The 21,519-nt window shown below is 39.3% G+C and overlaps 1 protein-coding gene across 4 annotated transcripts in view; it reads right to left on the bottom strand.

Moving 5' to 3' along the window:
• The window catches only part of LOC122057730 (signal peptide peptidase-like 2), a 108,727-nt gene that overhangs the window by 7,874 nt on the left and 79,334 nt on the right, over positions 1-21,519 (bottom strand). For all 4 annotated transcript variants that reach the window (XM_042619956.1, XM_042619957.1, XM_042619955.1 and 1 more), the window contains one exon: positions 12,016-12,155. In XM_042619956.1, coding sequence (XP_042475890.1) covers positions 12,016-12,155 — 140 coding nt within the window. The remainder of the gene's footprint in view (positions 1-12,015; positions 12,156-21,519) is intronic.

Genomic DNA, 21,519 nt, shown 5'->3' with positions numbered 1-21,519 from the left:
CTTAGACAAGTGTGTAGGACCCTCTCATCTTCAAGAGGTTCAATAGGACCCACCCTCTCATCCTTAAGAGATTGCAAGGACCCTCTTATCCTTAAAAGTCTTATCCTATAAAGAGATTGTACGGATCCTCTTATCCTTAAAAGGTCGTGTAAAGATGATTCATCCCCACTTACTGTATTGAAAGGGAAGAACTAGTGGAATACCTTTCAAAGGGATCTTGTGAGGTGTGGATCAGACTTAGTTAAGTCAAACCACTATAAATCTTTGTGTCTCTTGCTGAAAGTAGGTCAAAGTTTCGGTTTTCATAGTTTTGTTTTATGTGGAGTAGTGGATCACTTCCCTTGCTGATGGCCATGCTGAAGGTGGGGGAATGATCCCGGATTTTCCCCTCCATTTTTGTTGTTGTCTTTGGTGTCTTCTCTGACCCAACTTGTATATTCTTTTCTTTCTTCTTTCTCTTAACAAAAATGAACTTTTAACCAAAAAAAATTGTGTCTCTTGTGATTATGTTTATCTCTTATATTCTGCATTTATTTTCCAATCATGCATTTGAGCTTAAAATCTAAAAAATTTTAAATCCACTAGTGAAAACCTATTCACCCCCTCTAGGTTATCCAACAAGTTGATTACACATTTTGTCAATCATTGTGATAGTAAGGTCACTACCTTATTGTGTACGTTGATGATATAGTTGTGACAGGTAGTGATGAGGCTGAAATCTCTAAGATAAAGGCTTAATTAGCATGAGTTTGAGATAAAGATTTTATATCACTCCAGTATTTCTTTGAAATTGAAGTTGCCCGATATAGCAAGGGTATCTTTATCTCTTAGAGGAAGTATGTCCTAGATCTTCTTAGTGAAACAAGTATGCTTCGGTGTAAGCTAGCTGACTCTCCTATTGAGGTCAATTATCATCTCAGTAGCAAGAGTGGTGACCCAGTAGACAAAGAGAGTTATTAGATTTAGGTTGGGACATGGTTCAAAGTATCTCCGATACCGATACGATACCCTCCGATACATATCTTAAATTTAGCCGACAGATACGATACACACCGATACGATACATAGAATTTTTAAAATCCTTTCTTATCGATATATATATCTTACGATACATACTGATATGCATTAACACACCACCGATACACATCGATATGATACGATATACACCGATGCGATTTTATAAAAAATATAAAATCAAGGTGAAATGTATATTTCGGTATGTATCGGTACATATCGGTGAGTATCGGTATGTATTGATTTGTACGTATCGGTATGTATCAATTGGTACATATCAGTGAGTATCGGTATGTACCGATACAATGTGCTACGGTCATATAATAGCCAAGATGGATAATTTTTCAGAAAAAAACACGATTTTTTGAGGGGTTTTTGTTCCAAAGTTGCTTCCAGCCATATTTCTCTCTAACTAAAGTGGAAATCAAGGTTGAGAACAAGGATTTTACATTTATGGGACAACTACAAATCTTGAATTCTTAGTGCAATACCCTCAATTTAGTGTTTATGCATAATTTATGTTATCAATAGCTTTTTTTAACAAATTCTTTATGCAAAAGTGTTCAAAAAAATGTTTCTTATCCATTAATGTGTGTATCTTAGCGTATCTCCGATACGATATGATACTCTAATATGTATCTTAATTTTGGCCAATCGATACGGCAACCGATACCGATACTTTAATCCTTGGACTTGGGAGGTTAATATACCTTTCTTATACCCAGCCAAACATTACATACATAGTAGGGATTGTCAGCTAGTTCTTGCATGATCTACATGTTAGAGATATTACTCTAAGGGTAGTTTAGTAATTTATCACATTATGTTTCATCTTCTCCTTTTTCCTCCTTAGGGAGGTATGTGTAATTCCCTCCTTAGAGAGGTATGTGTAATATCTTGTAAATATGTTATTGAAGTAATATATTGGTGTTAGTGAGACTTTATTCACAACATAGATTCTACCATCTTCCTTCTTCATGTTCTTCCTCTCTAACTCATTCTTCCCTCTCTCTTTCTTTCTCCCTTGGTTAATCACAAACCTTACATTCTAAATTGGTAACAGAGCATAACATCTTGGTTTGAGAGGTCGGATTATAAGTTCCCTCCTTCTATTTTCTCTCTTTGGAACCCTAGGTTACAAAGGGGTTCTAAAGAAGAGATCATTATCTAAAAAGACTTGAAGAATCTATAAGATGAGCTTGAAAGAAGGTCAAAGCAAACCCTTGAGGAGTTTTTAGAAGGATTAAAGCTGTTGAGGATTTTTTTAGAACTAATGACTGGGCACCAATGATTATCGCCAGCTTCCCTTTGAGACCCTCTTTCTCTCTCATCCTGCCACCATTGGGGGTGGTGCCTACCTCATGTGAATCGCCCAAGGCCCCGTTACAAGGACCCTAGGCTCTCGGTCCTAAGGGGAGAGAGGTGTGAGCTCATAACCTCATTTTCTACTGTATTTCAGGAATCACCTCCCCTGTTTTTGTCCTTGTTGTGTTCCAAAATCTGTTTTATGGTGGATTTCGGCTATGTTTGACTGTGAGATGTATTTGTTGGGTCTTGTGGAGTGTTATGACCTATCTTGCTTCTCTTAAAGTATGCTTTGATCTGGTTTTCCTTTGGCATAGTGTTTCTACCTGTTGAGAGTCGCTAATCTTGATATCGGGATTACCGCTAGTTTCTGGACCCGATAGGGGCATTCCTATCCTATCGGGTCCCTATGTGGCTTTTAGGGTTTGGTTCTCTTATGTTGGGGGTATTCTTATAATTGTTTTCACATTATTATATTGATATACCTAAGGGTTCCTACGATCAGCCTTATTCTGGACTGATTGCAGGTTGCTCCCTCTTTGAGGCTCTCTATGGTTTCTCCTTTCTCTCTTCTCTTTCTTTTTCTCTTTTCTTCCTCTCTTCTTCTTGTTTTACTGGTTTGGTTACAGGAATCTGGGATTGTAACATGGTATCAGAGATTCTGTAATCAAATCAAGGATTTATATCAACATTCTCTGCTAATCTCTACCTTGCGTTACTCCTCTTTGGTGTGCAGCCACCTATTGCTACTACTACTCTAATTTTTTGGCCTGATTATAATGATATAAGCACAATTAGGTGTCCCTACCACTGCTGCATGGATTCAGACTTGATTCCCTGATATCGCTGAAGCCGATACCTATTTCTGCAGGTTTTTAATGGCCGCCACCCCTAATTTTGATGTGTTTGAGGCTGCTGCCCTATGTGTGAAGCCTCTACTGCTTCACAGTTGAATGTGCTGCTGTTTACTACTTATCTACATAATCTACTAGGCTTTTGAAGCCTCTTTTGATGCTCCCATCAAGGTCTAATCTACCCTACCAGCAGCCCCTATCGGCTGGAATTTTTTTTTTCGGTTTCTTGGGGTTCGATTGCTACTTGGCTGCTGTTTATCAGATATGGTTGGTGAGTTTTCCTTATTTGGTTGTCTTTGCACTACTTACTTGTCACCATTCCTTGCTCTCATGGCTGAGACCAAGACTACTACTACCCTATCACTACCTCCTCTACATCGGACAATGTGAATGTCCAGATTACATCTATTGCTTAAGGGAAGCTCGAATTACCTTCTTTGGGCTCAGTCGGTCAAAGTTTATCTGATGGCGAAGGATAAGCTTGATTACACCACCTCTGATCCTCCCAAAAAATATGACACTGGTTACGCTTAATGGCAGAAAGAGAATGCATTAATCTTAATTTGGTTATGGAACAATATGGAACCAGATGTAGCTGCCAATGTTATGTTTCATTCTACTGCCAAGGGAGTGTGGAATGACTTGAACGAGACCTACTCTCAAGAGAAGAACATGACCCGTATCTATGATATCTATGAAAAACTATTTCAATTTCGCCTATTAGACAAGCCACTTTTCGAATATTACAGTACTTTCAGAGGTATAGTTGAAGAACTCAATGTCTTCCAACCCTTGACCACTGACATTGACAAATTGAAGGCTCAGCGTAATGAGTTCTTCGTCTCCAAATTCCTGGCTGGTTTGAACAATGACTTGAAGGCAGTGAAGGGTCACTTACTTGCAAGGGATACTATGCCTACTCTGAATGATACCTACTCACGACTGTAGCGAATTACCTCTTCCACAAAACCTAATCAGTCTACCAAAGACAGTTTTGCCTTCCATAGATGTGGTCGCGGTTGTGGGGGTGGTCGTGGGTCGGCTAGTCAAGGATCCGGTGGACAGCCCTCTGATCGTACAGCCCACCAGTGTACTTTTTGTGGAAAGCCTATCCATACTGTTGTGACTTGTTGGGCAAAGCAAGGTAAACCAGAGTGGGCAACACAGTTAGCTAATCATGTTGTGTCAGACAATGGTACTGACACAATGGCCCCAGTTGATCCTAAACCAACAACTTCTTCAGGAGATTCAACTACCGGTCTGCGCGATGATATCAATCAGTTACTCCGACGCTTGCACACTCTTGAGGCATCCTCTAATACATCTAATGGTGTGTCTACATCCACTACTACCCTAGCCCACACAGGTACCTCAGCTCTTCTTACTACTACATCTACTCCTTGGATCATTGATTCAGATGCCTCTACCTATATGACCGGTAAGTCATCCCTTTTTAAGAATTTTTCTACTAATACCAGTTCCAATTTTGTTATCCTTGCTAATTGTGCTTCCACACCAGTCCTTGGACATGGTACTATTTCACCTACCCCATCTATTAATTTATCTTCTGTCCTACAAGCTCCCCAATTTCCACTAAGTCTTCTCTTTGTAAGTCAATTAACTAGTTTATTAAATTGCTCAGTAACATTCTTTCCTTCTTACTGTGTCTTTCAGGATCTTCACACGAAGAAGACGATTGGTGGAGGGAGTGAAAAGGATTGGTTATACTACCTCAACAATGGCTGTCCTTCTGCTGCTGCTACGGCTGTTAGGAATGTGACTCCTTTCCAATGGAACTGTCGTTTAGGTCTTTTGTCGCTTTTTAGGTTACAACTTTTATTTCCTAGTTTTAAGTCTGTCCCTAGGTTAGAGTGTGAGGCATGTGAGTTGGCAAACATCATCGTGGGTTATTCCCATCTCGCTCTATGTCTCATGGTCCATTCTTATGTTCTTTAGTCCATCCTCATGTATGGGGTCTTTGGAGAGTCAGTAACAAATTTGGTTTCCGCTATTTTATGACATTTGTGGATGATCATTCTTGCCTTACATAGCTGTACATGTTAAAGGACAGATCTGAATTTTTAATGTGTTTCACAAATTTTATAATGAAATAAAGACTCAGTTTGGCATTCTTATTAAAATTTTTCATTCTGACAATGCTTTAGAATTTGCTCAAACTGATGTTTTTGATTTTTATGATACCCATAGGATGATACACCAAACTAGTTATGCCTATACCCCACAGCAAAATGGGGTAGCAGAGCGCAAGAACCGGCATCTTCTTGAAGTTGCCCATGCCATTATGATTCACATGCATGTTCCCAAACATTTTTGGTGTGATGGTGTTTTAACCTCTTGTTATTTGATTAATCGCATGCCATCCTCTGTCCTATCAGATAAGTCTCCATTCTTTGTTCTGTTCCCTAATTTACTGAGTTTTACTGTTCCACCCCTCGTCTTTGGGGTATGTGTTTCGTCCATAACTTGCATATATAGGTTGACTAGTTATCCCCGAGGTCTACTAAGTGTATTTTTCTGGGTTACTCTCGTACCAGAAAGGGTATAAGTGTTATGACCCCATTACTCATAGGAATTTTGTTAGTGCTAATGTGACATTTTTTGAAGGCACATCATTTTATTCTCCTCAGGTGTCCTAGTCTAGTCCGGAGTGGTCTTCTCTATCTCCTTCACCCATACCCTCCCTTATACCTCTCCTTGATACTCCTGGTACCAGTGCCTCACCTCCCCTATAGGTTTATCAGTGCAGGAAGAAGACTAGACAGCTAGGTGGCGAGGTCATTAATCCTAAAGATTCCCTCCTTCCACTGCCGTCTTCCGCTGGTGAAGCTCCTCTTCCTCCTCCGCCTGATGACTTACCAATTGCACATCGTAAAGGTACACGTTCCTGCACTCAAAAATCCATAGTTGTGTACTTTATTGATCACTTTATGTCATTATCTCATCTTCCCTCTCCCATCCATGGCCTTACACTATCCCTTTCCATTGACCCTATTCCCCATTCCCATAATGATGCCCTACGTATCCCTGGATGGAAGACTGCTATGGATGTAGAAATGGATACTCTTGTGAGTCGTGGTACCTGGAGCCTGGTAGATTTACCTCCCGGTAAGGATCTGGTTAAATGTCGCTGGGTGTACACTGTTAAGTATCATTCTGATGGCTCTGTTGAGCGGTTAAAGGCCCGTCTGGTTACTAAAGGGTATACTCAGACTTATGGTGTTGATTGCTTAGAGACATTCTCTCCGGTTGCCAAACTGAACTTTGTTCACCTTTTTATTTCTTTTACTATCAACCTTGATTAGCCGTTATTTCAGTTGAACATTAAGAATGCATTTTTGTATGGTGATCTACAGGAGGAGGTGTATATGGAGCAACCTCCTGGTTATAATGCACAGGGGGAGAATATAAGTCGTGTGAGTGGCTTGCACAAGGCTATTATGGGCTTAAACAGTCTCCTCGAGCATGGTTTGACAAGTTCAGTTCCACCATTATAACATGTGGTTTTTCTCAGTGCTATTCTGACCATTTTGTCTTTATTCATCGCAGAGGTGACAAGCTGGTGGTCTTGGTAGTATATGTTGATGACATTATTCTTACTGGTAATGATGAGGCAGGTATTTCTAAAGTAAAGGCTTATCTCCAGTGCCATTTTCAGACCAAGGATCTTGGTCATCTCTATTATTTTCTCGAGATTGAGGTGATCTGCTATAAGAAAGGGATCAGTCTGTCTCAAAGAAAGTATGTTTTGGATCTTCTATCTAATACTAGGATGCTTACATCCAGACCCCCTGATACTCCTACGGATCCTCACTAAAAGTTTGGTGTTAATGATGGTGAACCTTTTCAGGATGTGCATCAGTATAAGAGTTTGATTGGCAAACTGATTTACCTTACTATGACTCATCCTGACATTTCTTATGCTATTGGAGTTCTTAGTCAGTTCATACAGTCTCCTCAAAAAGCCCATTGAGATGCTGTTGACTGTGTTCTTCTTTATTTGAAAGGTGCCCTTGGAAAAGGGTTGATTTATCGTCCTAATCGGCATATAGAACTAGTTAACTACTCTGATGCTGATTAGGTTGGCTCTGCTAGTGATCAGAGATCTACTAATGGACACTGTACCTTTATTGGAGGTAATCTTATTACATAGCATAGCAAGAAGCAGACTACTATTGCCCAGTCAGTGCCGAGGCCGAGTACAGAGCTATGGCTCATATCACTCCTGAGTTGATGTGGCTGTGGTCGTTACTCTTAGCGTTGGGATTTCCAATGACAAGCCAATAAAGATGTATTGTGACAACCGAGCTGCAGTTTACATTGCTAATAACCCGGTCTTCCATGAGAGGACCAAACACATAGAGGTGGACTGCCATTTTGTTCGTGATGCTGTTCTGAAGAAGCTGATTGAGACTCCGTTCGTTCCTTCAATGGATCAGTTAGCCAACATGTTTACTAAGTCATTGTTTACTTCTAGTTTTTACAATGGTTGTACCAAACTGAGCATGGGTGATGTGTATGCTCCAACTTGAGGGGGAGTGTTGAGAGTCACTAATCCCGACATCGGGATTAGCGCTAGTTTCTGGACCCGATAGGGGCATTCCTATCCCATTAGGTCTCTATATGGCCTTTAGGGTTTGGTTCTCTTATGTTGGGGCTATTCTTATAATTATTTTCATATTATTATGTTGATATACCTAAGGGTTCCTGTGATCAGCCTCATTCTGGACTGATCGGAGGTTGCTCTCTCTTTGAGACTCTCTGTGGTTTCTCCTTTCTCTCTTCTCTTTCTTTTTCTCTTTTCTTCCTCTCTTCTTCTTGTTTTACTAGTTTGGTTACTGGAATCTAGGATTGTAACACTACCCTTTGTGGGATTTATCTCTGAGTATCTGGGAACGAATTTTTTGGTAGAGTGTGTACTCCCCATTGTGTTTGTGACTCCTCATCCACATTATGTCTGAAGATAGTGGACTTAGAGCTCTCTTTGGTGATGTTTTAGCTAGTACATCGAGTAATGCTCCTCCTACTCCTATAGTTTTTGATAACCCACATACTCAGATCTCTATTGTGAAGTTGGACAACACCAACTATTTGGATTAGGTTCATTCTGTGAAGCTTTCCTTGCGGAGTAGGGGAAAGCGACGGTATGTTACAGGTACCATTAAGGACCTAACCCAAATGACCCGACATATACAAAGTGGGAGACTGAAAACTCCATTGTTATGATATGGCTGATTTTTTTCATGAAACTTGAGATTGGAAGAAGGTTTATAAGGAAAGAAACTGCCAAGGATATTTGGGATAGTGTCACAGTGTTACTAAAACTTTTGACCATGTGGGTGACTCAACCAAAGTTTATCAACTACTTCAGAAGGTCATTGACATGAAGCAAGGGGATAGGACCATTTCTAGGTACTACAACACTATTATTAGTCTTTGGGAGGAGTATGATCACTATAGAGACCTCCAACTGTCCAACCCTGAGGATGAAGCTAAGGTTTACCAGACACTTGAGAAGGAACGGGTGGGAAGTCTAAGCACACAAAAGAGAGATGCTTGGTTCTTCATGGTTGACCTCCTGGCATGCATGGTGGTACTAGTGGTGCTCTCGTGGTGGACGTAGTGGGGGAGCTAAAGCCCACAGTGTTCAGGCTGAGCATGCTACTATAGGGTCTGTTCCTAGCCCTCTGGCAGAGTATAGTTCCCTTATTAGGGAGGATATTGCAACATTCGATAGGGTCACGTCTCACCTAGGAGGTTCATCATCTTCTTCACTTACAGTGCAAGATTCCTCAGCTTTCGCCTTATAGGTTTCCTCGTCTGAAACTTGATGTATAGATCTCCTACCTAAAACTTGATGTGGTTTTATTGTGCTAGGAATCTAGGATAGCTAGAGGGTCCAATTTAACTTGCTTGTATTCTCAACTATTAGTAATGTAATGATCCATGTATAACGTTTGATAATTATGAAATGATTCTTAATTTTATATTTATTCATTCCTAAAAATATTTATTTTAATTTTATATTTATTCATCCCTAATGCATAGTTTAGTTTTTTTAATTGAATTATGTGTGTCCTACAATTATATTTTTGTAGAATAGTTTATATTAGAGAAATTATACAACAACATACATCGTACACTGGAAACCGAGGGTCCAAAGCCATACTAGTATTTTGAGTATGTTTTTATAATTTAAGGGTTCCACTATGTTAGAGGGTCTAAAATAGGGTTTTCCAAAAGTTTTGGGACCTAATTTGACCACATGGTCCTCTAAACTGGAAGTCGAAGATTGCCATTGAAAGTTACTAGGTTTTAGCCAGGTTTAGACTGAAATTTTGAACATAGATTTCTAAACACAACCCAAAAATATTACCATTGCGATACTGCTAGGAAGCTTACCTTTGGTGCCACCATCAACCACATCTAGAGGGAGCGTAATTTTCGTAGATAGACTTCTAACTCCAGGCCTTTTGATTTTATTTGGAATGCCAACTTCTTTGATGTTAGCTCCAGGCTGGCCTTTTCTCCCGTTTGCCATCGTTCGGTCCGTGATTCCCCAAGGAACAGGCTCATTGTTGTTGTCTGGGGCCTCCCCACCTCCCTTCTCCCCCCACCCCCTACTAGTGGCTTGATCTAGCTGCTTTGCTTTGTTTTTTTTTGCCCCTTTTGGGGTTGTATATTCCCCTTTTTTTCCTTCTTGTGTTATTGCATTTCTTATTCACCCAAAAAAAAAAACCAATGAATCTGAAAATATAAACTTTTTAGGTTTCTAGAGTATTTAGAACCAAATTCAACGGTTGTTTAACAAGATAGAAACAACCTAAATAGAAATTAAATATGGACTTAATTTGGCCTAGAAAAATGAAAATAGAAACTAGAATACAACATTTTGCCTTGTATAAAATTCAATCCCTCATACTTGGGCTTACAGTATTGGCCCATCAAGGTAGAAAACCCAAATATACTCAGCCTCATGACCCATATAACCCATTCCAATTCAGGTCTAATTGAGTTGGGCCGCCTGCATTACATAGTTGCCTATAATGTTCTAGATTTTTGTTGAAACCACCAAAATCTTTCGAATTATTTCTATTTCAATTGAAGTCAATAAGAAATGGCATATGACTCTGTAAGTATACAATACTTCGACCAAAAACTGAGTTCCAATCAAAATTTCAGTAGGTTTTGTGGGTTTACAATTTGGACTGATTAAAAACGCTACGATGCTTTATATAAAAAAGTCACGTTTCAATCAAAATGGGTTTTGTTTAGAACCATTTCACCTGGTTTCACCTGTTTTGCTTCATTTCGATAGAAATTGCTAGAAAGCCTAATTTTTTGAGTTCTTTCGACAAATCACCTGCAATTCTTGGTGGAACAATGTGTTAGAGACTACTACATCACATCCACAATGACGATTTTGTGCATTGGAGAGATATTTCTTGATGATTCAAACTTTGAGGTATACCATTTTTCCCTAATTTTTTTTCTAAAAAATAAGGTAAATATTTAATGGTTATATTCAATTCTTTATTTGATAGCTATCGTAGACTGATTTACGATGTCATAGAGTCGGATTTAATTTTATGTTTTTAAAAATTTCTGTGGCTCAATTTTAGATAAGTTATACATTGCTGGTTAATGAAACTAATTAGGCTATTTTGATCATGTGATGGACTTTGAATGTTTCTTCAAACATAACATAACATGGCCTTCTTTTGCGGTAGAGTTGGAGGAACGGTTTCATCGGCAACAATAATCTTCCTCATCATTTGAGCCCACCCAAAACTGTTTGCAGTATTGACATAAAGTAGGAGGAACGGATTTGTAAGGGGTCTTTGAATTTCACATTGGTTGCCGGTTGTACACTTACAAATGTAACCTCGTACGTGTAATTGTAAGTTATAACACTTTGACATTTAATAATATTAAATGGTTTTTCTTTATTTGAGAATTATAAAGCATATTTTAGCTGTTTTCATTGAATTTTGCGTTCTGGTACTAATTTATATGCAGCGTAGGCAATATTTGAAAAAAGATACAGCCAAGTGCACTGCCAACGCTGAGTATGAAACCAAACTAGCATTTTGTGGTGTTTTTTTTTTTAACAATCTAAAGGTTCTATTATGTTTGGAGATGCTTAATTAGGGTGTCCCTGAATTTTACCAAAATGGTCAAACAAAACCAACAAATGAAACATGCAGGTTTCGAGCAGGTTTCAGTTGAAACCAACTTCTCAAACCTCATTCTCCTGCACTGCTGAAACTCATCGTTTTAGTGTTTCTTAATACAACGATTGTTTTATCACATTTTGAGCTTCTCACTCCACTCCACCAGACCTTAGCCCTACAAATTTGGATCTTGTATGTCTCCATCGTGGGTGTCATTGAAAAAAAAAAGATTGAACCTCTTTAGTAATGTCCAACAAGCACAATAAAGAGAGACAGCTGCAACAACTTGAAGCATGGCAACTCATACAAATAAATCTAATTGGAATCTCTCACTCCCAGAATTGATATCTAGTCACTTCACTCTAGAAACCTAATCTAAAATCAGCACCACATCAGACGCATTAAAATTTCTAGTTTGATGGCTAGCCCTAAAAATAGTTGGATTAAGCCTTGATGATGATGCAGACCTAAGATGATGGTAAGATAGATTAGGATACCTTGTTTCATGACCTTGCCAGACAAACTTAGCAAGTCAGACAATAAATGCAGTTTCTAAACTCTATCAAAAAGTGAATATTTCAATTATGTATATCTAATCCTACTTAAAAGGAAAGGACTGAGATAAATGTTTCTTCACATAATAATATTACCTGACAGTAAAGGAAACAAGTAAACCAGGGAAGAGAATATCGCCAAAGCCAATCAAGCTATAGCCACCCCATGGATCAAAAATTTTAGGGAATTTTAAAACCATAGGAATGGCATTATTCTTAGAGCCACCACGAGCAACCTATAAATGAAAGCAGAAATCATGTTTAATTTGGCACTTGTAACATTACATTTATACAGATTTTATTTTTTATTATTCTGCAGTTCTCCAACAGATCCAATCATAAAAGTGCATAAACATGATTTCAATGCCTAACAATCTATGGCAAAAATAACCCATGAATGAAGCTTCTCCACAAAATCCAAGAACTATAAATTGACAAAACATGGAACATAATTAAAAGTAACTCCAGATAATTCTCTTTTGTGATGCCTGTGTATAAAGTGAAAGAGTATCAATCTTTGAACAAGAAAGAATACCATCTAAAATCATGAAAACCCAAGCGAACACAAATTCTGATTTTGTTAAGTTATTTGTGTTTTCCCTTCTACCGATAGGTGTATACGGGTAGTTTGGGCTTGGTTGTTTATGTTTTAACTAAGGGTATAGTTGTCCTACTTTATACTAATATGGAGTAGTTTAGTCACTATTGTTTTCACTTCATATATAATGGTACGATCAAGGATTAAAGTATTGGCATCGGTCGCCATATCGGTCGGTCAAAATTAAGATATGTATCGAAGGGTATCATATCGTATCAAAGATACACTAAGATACGCTAAACATCTGCACATAAAATGGATATAAAACACTTTTGCATCAAAAACAGTTAAAAAAATATATATAAAATATATATTATGCATAAACACTGGAATGGAGAGTATCGTACTGAGAGACAAGTATATTGAATTGAAATTGTTAAAAAAAGTGATATGTTCTTAAAAAAATTGAGTTGAGGGCCTTTTGAGGCTTTGAATCCTTGCTTTAAACTTTGTTGAATCCTTGCTTTGTAGTTGTCTATAGCCAATATATGCAATCCCAACTGATATACCATAACATGACCAGCCACTAAGGGATGAACACGTGGCTGGAACATTACGGAAGACGACTAGATGATCTGACCCTAGGACAACTAGACGACCAGACGACTTGATCCCAGGACGACCAAAAAGACCAGACGACCTACCACCCCCATTCATCACAAATGACCACCCCCTTACGGACCGACCAGGCATGGTCACCTCCTCACAAGCCGAGCATAGGAAAATTCATACCCATCGCCCACGTGTCACCCAGATTTGATTACTCAATCTTGAGATGGTGATGTCTGTAACCATCTCTAAACCTTACCAGGGCTAACAAACCAAACTACGTTTGACAGTTATCTAACTCAAAGTTAACCGCAGTTGAGTTAACCATTAGAACCATAGTTACTTAACCTAAGGGTAACTATGGGCTAACTATGGGTAGAGGAATGGTTCAATGCATTGTAGAGGGAGGTTGAACACCTTACTAGAGTGATGATGGACATCTTAAGAAACCTCACGAAGCTCCTCCGCAAGAAGAAAACTACAACCACCAAGACAACAGCCAGAAATCTGTCCCAAGCCAATCAAGTTCAATCGATGGTAGCCCAGACCAACAAAATCACACCAAACTGCCGCGGAGAGGCGCCCAAGAAGAGTCAACAACAGATCATCAACAACAGATCATCAAGATAGGCGTGTTAGAAATAAGGACTAGGGTTAGAGATGAAGGAAGAATAGAGAAGAGAGGAAGGAAGAAGATGGAGAGAAGATGAGAGAAGAAGAAGAGTGAGAGCAAAACGTGGGGAGCTTCTTGCTCTTTCCATATATATTATGTTCAACTAGAACTTTAGGGAAATTACATCAGACCTCCCTAGGGAGGTGAAAGGGAAAAAATAAAATACAGTTTATGACAACATAATATAAGAACAATTCCTAAACTACCCCTATTACATAAACTCCAACACTCTCCCTTAAGTTGGAGAATAAATGTCATACATTCCCAGCTAGCATAAGAGGGTACTGAACTGGTGAGGAATGAGTCATTTGGTGAAGATAGACCTAGTTGATCACCTGTCCTAACAAAAGGTGTGCAGATGTTGCCAGAGTCAATCTTTTCTTTGATGAAATGCCAGTTTACTTCATATGCTTTGTTCTATCATGTTGCACTGGGTTATGGGTAATGCTTATAGCAACTTTGTTGTCACAGTAGAGTCTCATAGGTCCTTCAGTGTAATGCCCCAACTCGAGAACTAACCAATGCAGCCGAGTTCACAAACTGCATAAGCCATTGCCCTATACTCAACCTCTATACTAGATCTAGCTACAACTGACTATTTCTTGCTCCTCCATGTGGCCAAGTTACCACCCATGAATGTGCAATAATAAGTGTATATCTCCTATCAGGAATAGATCCAGCCCAATCAGTATCAGAATAACCTTCTATCCTCAAGTGATTGTTCCTGGCATACAAAAGTCCTTTTCCTGGAGAGGACTTCAAGAATCTGAGGATGCGGTACACAGCATCCAAGTGCCCACTCTTGGGCACATGCATAAATTGGCTCACTATGCCCACTGCATAAGAAATGTCTGGGCGAGTTAAAGACGGATAAATCAACTTCACCACTAGCCTCTGCTATTTCCCTACATCAACAAGGGAAGGGCCACAATCTTCTCCTAGCTTATGATTTTGCTCAATAGGAGAACTTGCTAGTTTACAACCCAACATTTCTATTTCTTTCAACAGACCTAGCAAAAATTTTCTTTGGCATACATTGATTCCCTTCTTAGATCTTGACACTTCAATACCCAAGAAATATTTTAAATGTCCTAGATTCTTGATCTCAAACTGTTTGGCCAAATAAGCTTTTACCCTAGCTATTTCATCATTGTCATCTCCAGTCACCACGATATCATCAACATACATAATCAATGTTGTGATGGTGCCATTACCTCCGCGAGTAAATAATGTGTGGTCTGCTTGACTCTGGGAATATCCATTCTTCAGAACGGCCTGTCTAAACCTCTCCAATCAAGCCTTTGGTGATTGCTTCAGACCATAAGTGCCTTCTAAGAGGGGACTGCATATACACTTCCTCCTTTAAATCTATATAAAGGAAGGCATTCGTCACATCCAACTGATATAAGGGCCAATCTCTTTTTGCTGCCACTGATAAAAGGACTCTTATTGAATTATGTTTGGTCACAAGAGTAAGGGTCTCCTGATAATCAATTCCATACACCTGGCTGTACCCTTTGGCCACCAATCTTGCTTTGTACCTCTCAATAGCACCATTTGATTAGTACTTGATCGTATAGACCCACCTGCATCCATGGTTTAAAGTATCTCCGATGCCGATACGATACCCTCCGATACGTATCTTAAATTTAGCGGACTGATACGATACGCACTGATACGATACATGGAATTTTTAAAATCCTTTCGTATCGATATATCCTACGATACATATCGATATGCACCAATACACTATCGATACGAACTGATACTCTATGGAAAATATAAAATCGAGGTGAAATATACGTTTCGGTATGTATCGGTGAGTATTTGTATGTATCGGTGAGTATTTGTACGTATCGATCGATACGTATCGATGAGTATCAGTACGTATCGGTATGTATCAGTACGTATCGGTGAGTATCGATATGTACTGATACAGTGCGCTACGGTCATATAATGGCCAAGATGGGTATTTTTCAGAAAACACAATTTTTTGAGGGGTTTTTGTTCTAAAGTTGCTGCCAGCCATATTTCTCTCTAACTAAAATGGAAATCAAGGTTGAGAACAAGGATTTTACATTTATGGGACAACTACAAACCTTGAATTCTCAGTGCGATACCCTCAATTTAGTGTTTATGCATAATACATGTTATCAATAGTTTTTTTTAACAATTTTTTTATGCAAAAGTATTTAAAAAGGTGTTTCATATCCATTTATGTGCATATCTTTAGCGTATCTCCGACACGATACGATACCCTCCGATAAGTATTTTAATTTTGGTCGACCGATACGGTGACCGATACCGATACTTTAATCCTTGCCTGCATCCAACTGGAGAGATTGTTACCAGTTTCTAGGTACAAGTGTTCTCAAGTGCCATCCTTTCCTCTGACATGGCTTGTTTCCACTTAAGGTCTAACATTATCTCAGTAACAATTTTGGGAATGGAAGTAGCAGAAAGAGCAGCTGTAAAAGCAACATCTGTAGGAGAGAGAGCATCATAGGAAATAAACTGGAGCTTCAAATGCTTTGAAGTTTTTTATAGAAATTTTTTGTTTCACAAGTGATCAACAACTATATTTGAGGATTGAACCATATCTACTACAATAGAGACTGGAAGTCGTGGTTCTGATGGGGACTTTTGCACCTTCCCTGTATGCTCCATCAAGTTAGATGGGAGTAATTACCCGATGTGGTCTCATTCTTGAATCCTTTCAATCAATTCCTGTGGCTACTCTAGCTACCTGACAGGGGAATCTGAGAAGGTTGTTGCTGCTGGTCCATCTTAGAAGAAATGGAGTTCAGAAAATTCTCTGGTGATGGCTTTTCTCGTTAATTCTATGAGGCCCAATGTTACTAGGGGTATCTTTCGTTAGACTTGCCTTCCAAGATCTGAACGGTTGCTAAAGAAATATATTCCTAGGTTGGCAATGATGTTAAGTTATATGAATTACACAAGAAAATTCACAATCTCATGTAGTAGAACTTGACTTTATCCCTGTATTATTCCGAGTTGCGGACTCTCTGACATGCACTGGTTTTCTATAAGGAGTATCACCCTATTACTACCACAGATGCTACAAACTTCAAAAAGATGGAACATCATAAATTTTTGGCAGGTCTCAACGTTGAGTTTGATCAAATCCGTCATCTGTGCCCATGTCCTCAATTAAGACCCTTTCCCATCTTTGCAGCCGGCTTATGCCCTAGTTCAGTCAGAAGATAACCATTGTACAATGATGTTACAGCCTCCTCAGGATTGGTTAGCCATTTTGCAGGAATGAGCTCTAGTTCTGGCCCCTCCTATTAAGGTGTTCCACGTACAAGTGATCGTCCTTCTTCTGGCAAGGATCCTTAATCCTTTCAAGTGTGACTAGTGTGGTAAAGAGCGCCTTACTAAGGAATTTTAGTGGAAATTGCATGGCCACCTATTAATTCTGGTTGTGTTCATGGACGGGGTCATGGCAGTGGCACCCAGATACAGGCCAATAACTCTGTTGCATCTGACAATGCCCCTACTAGTGTCAGTCCTGCCTTACCTCTTGGCGAGATTTTTCTCAGCTTCAGAAAATTATAACCAAATAGGATCCGTCTAAAGCTTCTGCCAGTTCTGCCTCTTCCACGATTATCTCTGACTCCAATGTTGCCAATTCAGGTATTCCTTTCTGTGGTCAATGTGCTTTTGTGGCTTCTCCTCCCTGGATTATAGAATCAGGTACCACTAATCACATGACCTATTCTTCCAATTTATTTCTTTAGTATTCTCCTTGTTCTGATAAAACAAGGTCTGGCCTGCTGATGACAACCTTTCTTCCATCTTTGGGAAGGGTTTGGTTCAGTGTTCTCCCACATTGTCTCTTTCTTCTGTTTTATGTGCTCCTATTTTTTCAACAAATCTTTTATCTATTAGACGTTTAACAACTGATTTTAATTGTAAAGTCACTTTTTATCCTTCCTACTGTGTGTTTCAAGATCTAGTGACACGGAAAATGATTGGTTGTGGTAGAGTGCAAGGTGGGTTGTATCTAGTGACACGGAAAATGATTGGTTGTGGTAGAGTGCAAGGTGGGTTGTATCTTTTTTAGGCTGGTCTTTCTTCAGTTCCTAGTTCTTCATCAGCGCTCTCGCCAGATTCTGCATCGACAACTTTTTCTAAGCTACTTTTTTGGCATTATTGATTGGGTCACCCTCCATTAAGGACATTAGCTAGGTTTTTCCAGCTTTATTTGAAGGATGTACTGCAAGTGATTTCTTTTGTGAAGCCTGTGTTTTGGCTAAGCAGATTTTGTTTATCCTAGTTTAAATAATATAATAAAAGTGTTGTTCCTTTTTCTTTGATTCACTCCGATATTTGGGGACTGTCTCGTTGTGTCTTTGTTACTGGGTATAGATGGTTTATTACGTTTATTAAATGTTATTCTCACAAAACTTGGATTTATTTGATGTGTTATAAAAGTGAGGCCTTTCAGTGCTTCAAGTTTTTTATAGCATGATTCAGACACAATTTTAGGCAACTATTAAAGTCCTTTGAAGTGAGGGAGAGAATATAAGGAAGGTGACTTTCAAGTGTATCTTGGCTCTAAGCAAAAATTCTACACCAGACTGTTGGCACACCTACCCAGAATGGTGTGGCAAAGTAAAAGAATCGCCATGTCTTGGAAGTTGCATGCTCCTTGATGTTAGAGATGCAAGTTCCCCCTCAGTATTGGAGTGAAGCTTCTCATTGGCTTACTGCTGCCTACCTAATTAATTGGATGCCTTCTCAGATGCTACAGTTTCGGTCTCTCCTCACTGTTCTTCAGAGCACCTCGGTATTTATTGTGCCTCCCATGGTGTTTGGTTGTATATGTTATGCGCGCAATCACGACCCACATGGGACATGATCTGCGGAGTCTGAAGTGTATATTTTTGGGATAATCTGCTACTCAAAAGGGGTACCGGTGCTATCATCCATCAACCAATCGCTATTTTGTGACAATGGATGTGGTTTTTCATGATCTACTACTTATTATTGTGCGCCACACCTTCAGGAGGAGTCTTCAGATCTCTTGGAAGATGTGCCACTCTTTGTCCTTCCTCCTACTACCACTTAGGATATTGTGGTTTAGAGGGAGGAACCGACATCTACTCGGGATAAATCTGGAGGTAATGGAGATCTATCGCCGTTGAAGGTTTATTCTCGGCGTAAGCAACTGCCCACCACCGCCACAATACCAGCTCTACCTAGCCAATCATTGCATGCCCTTGATCTTAGTTCTTTGTCAGTTCCTACTAGTAATGATCCGTCTCTTAACTTACCAATAGTTTTTTTTTTTTTTTTTTTTTTTTTAGGTGAGTAAAATGTTCATTACCAAATAGAAGAAAAATATACAACCCTTAAAGCGGGGAGGGGGAGAGAAAAAACAAAACCCCAAACTCAAGGGGTGGGGCTATTCTTGATAATGGAGCTACAGAGCTCCTAGGAATTTACAATGTGGCAATTTATAGGGGAGGGATTACAATTGGATGAAAGGTGAGAAACCTTGGCCTTGACATCAAAAGAGATGGAGCCCCAAATCTTATACAGAGAGCGAGAGTTGGAGGTCCATTTTCTATGGTTTCTTTCCATCCAGATCTGATTTGTGGTTGCACAGAAGGCGAGCTTTCCCACAATATCACAAATAGACTTTCCCTGAAAAGTCAGTATCAACTCAAATCCATTCTTTATGGAATGGGAGAATTTTCTATTGGATGGCCAACACTTGGCATGGATCCCTTTCTAGATAGAGGATGAGACAGTGCAGGCAAAGAAGATATGCTTGACACTTTAGGTTGTTCGTAAAGAATCTAGAACTTTTACTCAACATAGCATTTCTAAATTTGTTTCTTGTTCTTCTTTGTCTCCTTCCTATCATTCCTTTTTGTCTACGTTGTCTTCTGTGTCTCTTCCTCAGAATTGGTAGGAAGCTTTGATTGATCCAAGAATAAAAACTGCTACGTTTAAAGAAATGCAGGGACTTAAGAAGAATGGGATATGAAACCTTGTTAGTCTTCCTCCTTATAAGAAGATTGCTGGGTGCAAGTGGGTCTTTGTTGTGAAGCAGAAGATAAATGGGACAGTGGATCACTATAAAGCCAGACTCGTTTCCAGAGGCTTTACTCAAACATACAGGATAAATTACTAGGAGATCTTTGATCCTATAGCAAAGATGAACACCATTCGGGTTATCCTCTCTTTTGTTGCAAATCTTGGATGGGAATTACAACAGCTTGATGTAAAGAACGCCTTTCTTTATGGGGAAATAGAAGAAGAGGTGTACATGACATCTGTCCTGGGTTTGGTAGTAGTCAAACAAAGGGTCAGGTCTGTAAACTCAAGAGAGCTTTGTCTGGTCTTAAACAATCTCCCCGTGCATGGTTTGGTCGCTTCCACAAAGCTATGATATCAGTAGGGTACACTCAAAGTAATGCTGATCACACTCTTTTTATCAAAAGATCTGGTGATAAGATTGTTTTTCTTATTGTTTACGTGGATGACATAGTTGTTACTATGAATGACATTGATGAAATCTCTCGACTAAAGAAGTTTTTGGGCACTGAGTTCAAGATTGAAGACTTGGGGCCACTTCGTTATTATCTTGGCATAAAAGTGTCTCGGTCTACTAAGGGATCTTCCTGTGTCAAGGGAAATATACTCTGAATTTATTATCTGAAGTTGGCATGTTGGGATGCAAACCTTTTGACACACCTGCAGAGGCTAATGCTCACCTTTCCAGTAAAGTTGTTGATCCAATCGAGAAGGGTAGTTACCAAAGATTGGTTGGGCATCTTATTTACCTTTCCCACATTCGACCAGCATTGCCCTTACAGTTAGTTTGGTGAGCCAGTTTAGGCACGATCTATTCCTCTCATATGGATGCAGTTCACCACATTCTCCGTTACTTGAAGTCCTTTCCAAGAAAAGGGATCTTATTTGCTCCTCATGGTCATCTTTGAGTTGAGGCCTTATTGATGTTGACTGGGCTAGCTCACCCGATGATCGGAGATCTACTACTAGTCACAGACTCATAATACCTTTTTTATTTGGAACTTAGTCACACAACACAGAAAGAAGCAATCTGTGGTAGCTAGGTTAAGTGCTGAAGTTGAGTTTCGGCCAATAGCTCTTGGTGTTGGTGAGCTACAATGGCTTAAGAATCTTTTTGGGGATCTTGGTGTGGCAATCACTACTCTTTTAATGAAGCTCTATTGTGATAGCAAGTCTGCTATTAGCATTGCTCATAACCCTGTTCAACATGACCGTACTAAACATGTTGAAATTGATCGTCACTTCATGGAGAAGCTTGAGTCCAGCCTTATCTGTGTCCCATTTGTGAAGTCTACAGACCAGTTGGCTAATGTTTTTGCTAAAGCTCTTAGTAGTAAATTTTTTTTTCATTTTCTTGTATCCAAGTTGGGCATGTCTGATATCACAACACCAACTTGAGGGGGAGTGTTGTTTTATGGGTGTATAAGGGTAATCTTGTCTTTGTACTCATATATCTTTTCTTGTCAATAAAGTCGGGCCTGTGTCTAGTCGGTACAAGTCTTATTCCCCAGTTCCCTCATCCTCCAATTGGATTAGATAATAAGCCCGCTTCAATGTGGGGAAAGGATCACAGCTAAGTACTTAAGCAAGAAGCTGATCATACTTGACATTAAGCCCAACTAAAAAATATATACCCAAAACTTCTCTTCCTGCTTCTGAAACTTGGTAGCGTCTGCAGTACAGGTTTCCTAACAAGTGTCGTAAAATTGTA

Source organism: Macadamia integrifolia, chromosome 12 (genome assembly GCF_013358625.1).
Source record: "Macadamia integrifolia cultivar HAES 741 chromosome 12, SCU_Mint_v3, whole genome shotgun sequence".
Classification (NCBI taxonomy): Eukaryota; Viridiplantae; Streptophyta; class Magnoliopsida; order Proteales; family Proteaceae; genus Macadamia; species Macadamia integrifolia.
Note: the sequence above shows the minus strand (reverse complement) of the source record. Positions and strands in the feature narration are given on the sequence as shown.